General features: G+C 36.4%; 1 protein-coding gene across 1 annotated transcript; it reads right to left on the bottom strand.

Moving 5' to 3' along the window:
* Positions 1-3,638: 3,638 nt before the first annotated feature.
* On the bottom strand, positions 3,639-9,055 carry LOC123876928 (MICOS complex subunit Mic10-like). Its single transcript, XM_045923354.1, has 3 exons — positions 8,804-9,055; positions 8,006-8,174; positions 3,639-3,749 (listed from the first exon to the last, which is right to left on the bottom strand). Exons 1-3 carry the CDS (start codon positions 8,874-8,876, stop codon positions 3,737-3,739), a joined length of 255 nt encoding a protein of 84 aa, XP_045779310.1. The 5' UTR covers positions 8,877-9,055; the 3' UTR covers positions 3,639-3,736.
* Positions 9,056-10,782: the final 1,727 nt, after the last annotated feature.

The raw sequence follows: 10,782 nt of genomic DNA, 5'->3' as shown, positions 1-10,782 counted from the left end.
CAGGATGCAAACCAAGTATCTCTGTATACAAGTCTAAATTAAAAATTTATAACACCCCCGACAAGTGAAGGTTACTGTAACTAGAAAAGAGCTGATAACTTTCAAACGGCTGAACCGATTTTCTTGGATTAGGCACAGGTAAGAACACTCTCGATCAAGCCACATTTCAAACAAAAAGAACTAAATTAAAATCGGTTCATTAATTTAGGAGCTAGGATGCCACTGACAGATACACAGATACGCACGTCAAACTTATAATACCCCTTTTTTTGGGTCGGGGGTTAAAAATAATAAATACCAATTAGATGATGCTCACAACTGCGTCCATGTGGATTTAAGTTTTTTTTACTTTCCAGGATCTAAAGTAGTCTAAATATATGTCCTTCCCCGGGATGCAAGCTATCTTTCGTCAAAATCCCAGTTAAGCAGATGGGCCTTAAAAACAATATACTTTCGCATTTATAATACGTAATGAATATTAGTATTAATTTATTGATTAACAAAGTCATCGGTAAAATCATTTGAAAACACCTGCATCAGCTCGGAATTGGTAGAATTATTTTAATTGCATTTGCAATGCATTTTATGTTTCGTCACTGATGTTGACGCCTGTACTTTATTGCATTATATTACGCTTTTATAGGCATATAATTACGATGGATATCGTGAAACAATGAAAGTCAGTCGAAGCAATTTATCTAATATCTGGCAATCTGTGATAAAAATACCTGATACACGCATTTTCTTGCCCCTCTGTTTGTTGTGTGGGCAAATTGTTGGTAACTGGCGGTTGGCCATTGGATTACTTTGCTACAAACGGATAATATGTGCCAAGAGGATCTGGAAAAATATACGTAAAAACTCAATTTCGAGAAATCTTTAGCAAAATGTACTTAGGTTTGCTTGTGATTTTCATCGCATGCAGAATGTTTTTTGAAAAACCCGTAAGGTCTCTTTGTTTTCAAGCATCTCTGTGGGAAACTTTGTGAAGATTGTTTTAACCCTAAGGCTACGAATGCTACGATTAAGTAAGTTGTACACATCTGTATGTTTTACACACATACAGTAGCTAACATAATTAATTGACGGCAAAAGTATATGGTAAATGACTTATAACAGTGTTTACATTAGTAACTTTTTTTATACTCGGATACAAGTTAGACCTTGACTGCTATCTTACTTGGTGGTAAGTGATGATGCAGTCTGAGATGGAAGCGGGCTAACCTGGAAGGGGTATGGTAGTTCATTAAACCCATACCCCTTTGATTTCTACACGGCATCGTACTGGAACGCCTAATCGCTTGACGGCACTGCTTTGCCGGTAGGGTGGTAACTAGCCACGTACGATTCATTTGTCATAAGTTAATCATGCAAGCTACCTATTTACGTGACAAACGTACAAGTGTAATTTCGGCCTTACTGAAGAGAATATTCATACAAAAAACTTGGTGAAGCTTAGAAGAGCTGAATGTGTTTCACATATTTCTGAATTCAGGAAATTCTGTAGTGTAGAAACTATTTGCACCAAACATTTGTTCAAATGTTTGCTCCATTGATGAGCGGTTTCCATGTGACTGTCAGTGGGCGTGGCTCGCACTAACGATGTAGTCAGTAGAACCAATAAAAACCTCCACGCTATCCGCGTATTAAGTCAGAAACTTAAGAAGCCATTAAGTTTGCATTTGATGCGTTTTATTATACCCGTGGCAACTTAATTAGGCCTTACCACCACAAGTTCAAAAAATCAATTAAAAATATGCTCCTGAGAAAAGCATATTATACTATCGAAGATTATGTACCTAAATGATAGAAGAGCGTGGATTTGACCTACGATTCGCTCCAGCAATGCGCGGGACTTCAATTGCTTTTATACATGGCATAATATTGTACCTATATCAAATCTTTGAAAAGAGCAACCGCCGAGTTTCTTGCTGGTTCTTGCCGGTAGGAAAGGCATTCCGAACCAGTGGTAGATGCTTTTGACGATTCAAAAGAACTTGTAAAAGTCTAATTGAATAAAAATATTTTTGAATTTGAATTTTTTTTTAATTTTAAATCTGCCTCAATGGTCTAAGTAGCTAACTTTTTCGGTTGCAGATCACGAGGTCCAGTATTCGAGTTCTGCATTTGATCGAGTGATGAAAAACCACTTGTGTTTCCGCCCATTAGAATCCGTTGATATTAGTTGCCGTGGTTAAAATTCATTAATGTATTATATATTAAAATAAATCGGGTAATGGTGACATTATTAATATACTTACTAATTTAGGATTACGTTTAGGCCTTAAATATACCTAAACCCCGTAACTTTTTAAGTTAAGACTAGTAAATACACGATGTCTGGCAGACCAAAGTGTACTTACCTAAAAAACCAGTACCTAATTGCGTCAGCACCAAGTTCTATCTTGAAAATTTTCATTCTGAGTAACTTTTAACGTCAACAGCTTACCTCTATTAGAAACAGCCTTACCTCTTCCAAGCAAACCCGTCTTCAACCTTAGACTACATCGCCACTTACTATGAATAAAAAAAAACCGGCCAAGTGCAAGTCAGACTCGCGCACTGAGGGTTACGTACTCGGGTAATTTTCCGACACAAAATAAATAAAAATCTGTTTTAGAATATACAGGTAAAGCCCTTTCATATGATACCCCACTTGGTATAGGTATCTCACTTTGAAAATTAAAACAAATTTAATTTTTTTTTAAATAATGCAACCACAAATTCACGGTTTTCGGATTTATTCCTTTATTTGTGCTATAAGACCTACCTACCTGCGAAATTTCATGATTCTAGGTCAACGGGAAGTACACTATAGGTTTCTTGACAGACACGAGGGACGGACGGACGGACAGACAGACAGACAGACAACAAAGTGATCCTATAAGGGTTCCGTTTTTCCTTTTGGATACGGAACCGTAATAAATAAAGAGTAAATCAAGATAAACTGCATAAATCCGTAATTTAGTATGAATGTGTAAATTAGCGAATTTCCACGCTATCATCCCACTCCACGTTGACTAAAAATATGAAAGTTGTGTATAGGAAATACAGCCTGCAGTTTACATCATGCATAGTTACGGGGTCATTGCCTTACGCGATCATCAGGTGGCTGACTACTGTGACTCATAGGTACGAGTACACTGTGACTCAGCCTCTCAAATTACAGTCTACAGGCTACAGGCTATGAAGAAGGCTTGAATACTTCGTTTGTCATTCCACGGCAGTATTTAATTGCATGCGGGGAAATTTTCAGCTGTTGTAGTTAACAACCGCCAAGTTTCTTGCTGGTTTTTTAACCCTCGACCCAAAAAGAGGGATGTTATAAGTTTGACGTGTGTCTGTGTATCTGTCTGTGGCATCGTAGCTTCTAAACTAATGAACCGATTTCTTATTTTTTTTCTAATCGCGTGACACATTAAGTACGCGAATTTCTACCAGAGAATGCGCCAGCACGCGCGGGACTGCGCGCGGATGCGCGAGTATCCGTACGGATGCTCAATTTATTTTAGATATTATTTCAATGGGGACAATGTCGATAATACTTTGACTGTGAAAAATGCTCTGCGCTGCGCTCCGCCATAATATGTACGCTGGCCTTTATATAATACTTGATAATTGATAATAGAAAGACATCGTAAAACTTTACAAGATTTTATTTCTACAATATTTTTTCACAAACTTCAAATCTTCGTAACATATCGTACAAAGTATATAGGTACACGCGTTCACTGGATCAGGGCTGCTTTCTGAAACAATTACAATTTCCACATTACAATTTCCAAATACTAATAGATCTTCTGATACGCTTAAAAACGATTTGGGACATACCTATTAGATACATACCTACCTAGGCGGTCCCATAATGAATTGGCCTAGCTATGAAATAGTCAACAAAATGAGATGAAACCAATTTTATTTTTCTATATAATCTCCACTAATATAAACACACTTTTGACTTCTGAGGACTAACATCTCTAAACCTTCATAAAAGTGACTTCAATTTTTGTCTTCAAAATGACTAAAGTCGGCCGCCTGCAACTCTTCATCGTTTGAAAATTTCCTTCCTCTTAAGCCCCGCTTTAAATTTGGGAACAAATAATAGTCTGAGGGGGCCAGGCCTGGACTATACGGTGGATGTTCCAGTTCCGTGAACCCGCATTCACAAACTGCAGCCTTCGGAACACCGGCAGTGTGAACGGGTGCGTTGTCGTGGAGCAACAGGACGCTTTAAGACATCTTGCCTCTGCGCTTCTCCTTAATCGTGTCTCGCAGTTTATATAGTAATGAAGCATAATATTCGCCGTTCACGATTGTATTACGTTTTTTAAATTCTACCATCAAAATCCCTTGAGAATCCCAATAGATTGTACACAAGACATTTTTGGTGGATTTTTGCACCTTTGCCTTTCTAGATGGCTTTTCACCCTTGTAACACCATTCCATTGACTCGCGCTTGCTTTCTGGATCATGATATAAGACCATAGTTTCATCACCAGTAAGTAGCCGCTCGATTACATTCTTTGGGTTTTCGTCCCAAAGTCCTAAAAACTCGGTTGCACAGCGCACTCGCTCCTGTCTTTGGACAGCTGAAAGAAGTTTCGGAACTCATCTTGCACTAACTTTTTTCATACGAAGATGGTCATGGATTGCACAATGGATGGTACTTATAGAGAGCCTAAGTCTAGCTGCAATTACTCTAATCTTCAAACGGCGGTCACTTAAAACCTCCTCTTCGATTACAGCAATAGTTTCAGGAGAGAACACTTTCACCGGTCGACCGTCATGGCCGAAGCCTTCGACCGTTTCTCTCCCGAAGCCAAACTCTTTCACCCAGTTTCTTACTGTACTATGCAAGGGGAAAGACTCCTTGTACACATCATCTAATCGTTCTTTTATTTGGGCGGGAGATAAGTCTTCATTAAACGGAAACTTGTGACGCTTCGATATTCGGTTTTCGACATTTCCAAAAAACACGCGAATCTTGATGTTCAAACCACTGCTGAGCTGAGACTACGCTTTTCATGTCAATGCATTTTAGTATATAAAGTAACACGATAAACGTACTGTCCGATATAACATAACATGTATCGATATGTTGGTTAGAACTATATCAGGCCAATTCATTTTGGGACCGCCCACGTATGCTGTTAGATAAGTACTAGCTGATAGAGATAAAAGTTTTAAAAATCCCGTGGGAGCTCATTGATTCCATTCCTTTCAGCCAAATCCATTCAGTAGTTTTTGTGTGAAAGAGTAACAAACATACACACATACACACAAACTTTCGCCTTTTAAGTGTGAAGTGAAGTAATGGAGACATTATTATGAATAGATGAATTATTATGGTTCTCCTACGGATCTCCTTATTTTTGATTTGATCACATAGACAATTTCCAAGCATGAATAACTCAGAGCTCTTTATGAGGCACAAATTTGATTGGTACTTGTTTGATTAAATTGCAGATTAGCCTAAAGTTCTTAAATAAAAAACTCTTCCATAACAATCACAAAAAACTGTACTGAAACAATAAAATAATAAAATAAATCATTTTCCATACATTTACTGCAGTTGACAATACTCTTACAATTCATAAAAGCCTTTAAGATACAATTTCATATTGCCTCCGGGCATATACCCTGTCCATCGAAACCAGGTCCCCAAATGAAAAGCGATCTCCGTTGGGAATTGAAGTTTTATTCAACTTAAAAACCGGTCAAGACCGAGTCGGATTTGCACACGAAAGGTTCCGTACCATCGTAGGCACAAGATGTCGTCGTATGTTATAACATATAACATACAAGTCTTTAAAAATTACATAGCGGCCATATTGATGTTTTTTATTATTCATTGTTATAGCAGCAATAGAAATGATACCTACATACTTTGTGAAAATTTCAATTCTCTACCTACTTTATAGGACTCCATCAGACGGATTGTATGCTTACAGTCGATATTACCAGATGAACTGCACGCTTGAATCTGTCAAAATCTAACAAAAACTGCATATCGGTTTCAAGCGTGGAGTCCATCTAATGAAGATCTTACGGCTAATAAGACACCTAAAGCCTGCTGATGATAGACGGACAGACTGACGAACGGATTGCGAAGGCTTAATAATCGGGTTCTATTGACACCTTCCGATTACAGAACCCTAAAAGAATACCATAGAGATACGTATTCAGGTCATTCAAAAGTACCGACTGTATGACTCACAAAACAAAACGCCGGCACCAAATAAAAACGTTGGGAATGAAATAACGAGTGACGATTTACCGACTGACCAAATTAAAACTACGAAAACACCAAACGATTTAGGACTTTAAAAACGAGGTGTAAGGTTTAAAGTTGATGTTAAAGATAATGAAGATGGAATAGAAAAAACAGAAAGAGTCACTGTGGGTGGCGAAGGTAATAGAGGCGGAACGTTTGCAAACACCCAAACGATTTCACATAATAAAGGAAAAGAGGCGTTGCCCCCACAAACAAAGAACTTCAAAACTGTTAAAGTTTCAATAGATATGGACACAAGTTAACAAGGCTCTCTCCGTCACTTACTCCATACAATCGTAGTGCCAATTTCATTTAAATGTTAAGCAACCAAAGTCTATGAAATTTTGCAGACATATTCTAGAAACTAATATCTGTGCCTGTGGTGTTTTAGGTTTTTCTAAAACTATGTAGTTTTAAAATTACAGGGGTTCAAAGATTTGTATGTGAATATTTTTTAAAACCGCGTAACTTTGAAACTGAATATTTTAACGGAAATCTGGAAAACCACAGGCTAGATATTAGTTCCCGGAACGTTTCTACAAAATTCCATTGAGTATGATTGGTAGTATTCCAATGAGAGACGAACTACGTTTATATGGAGCCAGTGACGGAGAGACCCCTCTTAACTGACCTTTATATTGAGGACAAAGGAGTAAAAGAAGGGAAATATCCCGCTGGGTGTGAAGAAAGGACGAGTAACGTCTTCACCGATGGCCAGTGTATGCTTTTAATTGATTTTTGTTACGGATGTCCACTGTTTTGTTTATGGGTCATTGTGTTTTCAATCGTTTTGGTAGTAGGTAAGTAGGTTCATAGTTACAATCTATTTTTACGATTTTTACGAAATTTTTACGTTATTTTAACCAGCAGTTGATGTTATGATTAGGTATATTTATCATCGTTTGTTTTATTGGGATCAGGCCACCCTGCCTGCTTTTCAAAATTGTAGCATTCAATATTTTGCAACGGACCCTTGCCTTTGTCGGCCAACCCTAAAGGAAGCACTGATTGTTTCTTCCATGGACATTTCTTATTTACTGTCCACACTCGCAAGCCATGACACAAATTAGCGACAGACTGGCGACTATTGATCTCTCCCCAGACAATGGCCAAGAAACTAATTACCATTATAAAAAGGTTTTTGACTATTGAAAAATGGTAGCCCACATTGTCGGAGCTGTAAATTATATGGGCGATGGCGAAAAGCAAAAAGACAATGTATTATGCAAATAGAGTGAAAAAAACATGGATGATTGTATGATTAGGGACTATGGTGTATTTCAAAATGTCTGTCTTTGTTTTTCAATATCGAATTTGTGTTCGATACATTTTTGATGCATCCTAATATTATATTATTTTTGCATTTATTATGGTCTGGAATTCCGCAGACCCAAAAAGAGGGGTGTCATAAGTTTAACGTGTGAAGGTATCTGTGTATCTGTCTATGGCATTGTAGCTCCTAAACTAACTCCTCCTCCTACTATATATCTATGAATTTTAATTGTTATATGAAGTGTGAATTCGTAAATAAATTAGTCCTAAACTAATGAACCGATTTTAATTTAGTTTTTTTTGTTTGAAAGGTAACTTGATCGAGAGTGTTCTTTAGCTATTATCCAAGAAAATCGGTTCAGCCATTTGAAAGTTATCAGCTCTTTTCTAGTTACTGTAACCTTTACTTGTCGGGGGTGTTATAAATTTTTAATTGACACTTGTACATATAAATCTTACTTTATTGTACAGATCTTCGGGTCCATGGACAGCAGATAGTCGTTCAGGCTGTTCTCACAGTTGCTGTACGCCATGCCCACTCCGAGGCCACCTCCGATATACATCGGCCATTTCCGGTACCCGCGCAGGAAGAACCCACCCAGCATACTGCCGATTATGAGTCCTGTCACTGGAAATAAAAATTAAAAAATTTAACAACTAAAAAATTGTGTTATTTTAATTTTCTTTAAAATAATTCAAGAGGAAGGTAGGTATGTATAGAGTGTTTTTTTTTTCATTGCAAGGAAAACTTACGATTGACGACAATATTGCTTAATAATAATAAAAAGCAATGATGCGGTCTAGAGTCTAGACATGAAACTAGGTTGAACTAGCTTGAAGCGCGCTTTCCTAAAAGATGCCTTCTCACTCTTACCTTGAAGGTAATATTTTGATCTATAGACCTATGACCTTTTACAACCATCAGGCATTCCATATTTTGGCGGTTCGTATCAGAAACGTTGAGCAAAGACGGTTTGTGCGAATGAACCTTGAAAAACCATTATCAACACGGACAAAGTCTTAGGTAAAAGCTAGTCATATAACTCATAAGAATTTTTGGAAAATTGCACGAGTCCAGTTAAATTGAAAATAACTGAAGATCTTTAGAGCGCACCTTGACTGCGCTTAGACTAAAACGAGACAGATTTATTTATGTTATTAATAATAATTATAGCGCTGTCCCGTTTGAACAGTGTCTTAAGTCTGAGCAACGAGTCTATCTCAGATCTTAGACCTCAGCTTTAGAGTTTCACTTACCTACTTTGAGACCAAAATCCACAAAACACGCGTTATATCTGTCTACGAAATCTCTCTTATCAGGTTTAGGCATCGCTCATGCAACGGGTCGAATAAAACAACTTGGTTGTAATTATGTACATGACCACTGAAAAACACAATATTTATAGATTTTATAAGAAAAATCCATGAAATACACAAAAATCAGGCTTTTTATTCATGTTCGATCATCTTAAAATCAAGAAACAATTTTTAAATGTCATATTGACAACCCGTTCAAAATCTGGTCAAAATTAAAATCTTTTTGATATCTACTTACTGAGATAGGACACAAAAAGAAGTTTTTAACTATCTCTTTGATCTACTTAGCAATTTTAGCCTTCGTTACATTTCTTGCTGCCTTTGTTTAGTAAGATTCGAGCTGTTAAAATAATTTTAACTATTTTAAAATAAATTAAATTTTTTAAATTTTTTTGGTGACTAATTATTAGTCACCAAAAACCGGCCAAGTGCAAGTCAGACTCGCGCACCGAGAGTTCCGTATTCGCACGATAAATCAAAAGCTGATAAGCATAAAAATGAATAAAAATATTTTAGAATGTACAGATAAAGCCCTTGATTAACTACTTGTTATACCTATTAATCTTACTCTGAAACTTGAAAATACTAATTATTTATTATTTTATTTGAACACATTTTAATTCACAAATTTCTCCTTGCCTGTACTACTACTAGACACACAGACAGACAAACAAATATTTAAAAAAACCTGTGATTCAGTTATGGAACAGTTCAAATAATCATATGAGCTTAATATGAGGTAGTTATTTCGGAATTACAGACAGACACTTCAAATTTCTTTACTAGTAGGTATTATACCTATAGTGTTATATTAAAATATATGTGAAATTGTTCTAGATTATAAATCATTAATTAATACATAAGCTAAGCAACTATGCCAGTCAAATGTTTTGAACGCATAATTTATTATCCTGCGATGATAATTATATTCTAATCAGTCTCAATCTAATTGCATGCAATGAGCTTCGCAATTGATTGAAATTATTAATTATCGGAATTAATGATGTTATTAATTAGTGTCAGTACCAGGTAAGCTCCTTAAGCCGGACTTAATCCAGCTACATGGAGGAATAGACTGCTAATTATGTTGGATTTAAAAGTTAAGAGGGCTCTCTCCGTCACTCGCTCCATACAAACGTAGTTCCAATTTCATTTGAATATTAAGCAACCGAAGTCCATGAAATTTTGCAGACATATTCTAGAAACTAATATCTATGCCTGTAGTTTTCCAGATTTCTGTTAAAATATTCGGTTTAAAAGTTACGCGGTCATAGAAATTCAGATACAAATCTTTGAGCCCCTGTAATTTTAAAACTATTACATATTTTTAGAAAACACCACAGGCACAGATATTAGTTTCTAGAATATGTCTGCACATGGACTTTGGTTGCTAAATATTCAAATGAAATTGGAACTACGATTGTATGGAGTAAGTAACGGAGAGAGCCCTGTTAAGATTATCATCATGATTGCCCATTGCCGGTTCATGTTCCTAAGGGGCTTCTCTCAGAACGAGCGACGAGTGGTGATAGCCTAGTGGTTAAAACATCGATCGAGGGGTCCAGGATTCAATACCTACCGGAGAAATAACTTAAAACGCCTTCTATACAAGAACAGTTTTAAAATTTCGATTCAATCTTGCCCCGAACTTTAAAGTAGGCGTTGTTACTTCAAAATTGAAAAATTTAACTCTTGTTTCGTGAAACCTTTTTAATGAGGGCGAAACTTATGTAAATCCTTTCATTGCTGGTTTAAAACCTTTCAAAAGTACTTGTGAAAGTCTAATTGAATAAAACAATATATTTAATACGTCCTTACGTAAGTACCTACAATTTTAAAAGCATTCTTTAAAATATGATGGGTCCTAAAAGATCGCATACATCCTTTTATATTTCTAATTCAAAGGTTAAATGAAAAAT

This window comes from Maniola jurtina, chromosome 22 (genome assembly GCF_905333055.1).
Source record: "Maniola jurtina chromosome 22, ilManJurt1.1, whole genome shotgun sequence".
NCBI lineage: Eukaryota > Metazoa > Arthropoda > Insecta > Lepidoptera > Nymphalidae > Maniola > Maniola jurtina.
Note: the sequence above shows the minus strand (reverse complement) of the source record. Positions and strands in the feature narration are given on the sequence as shown.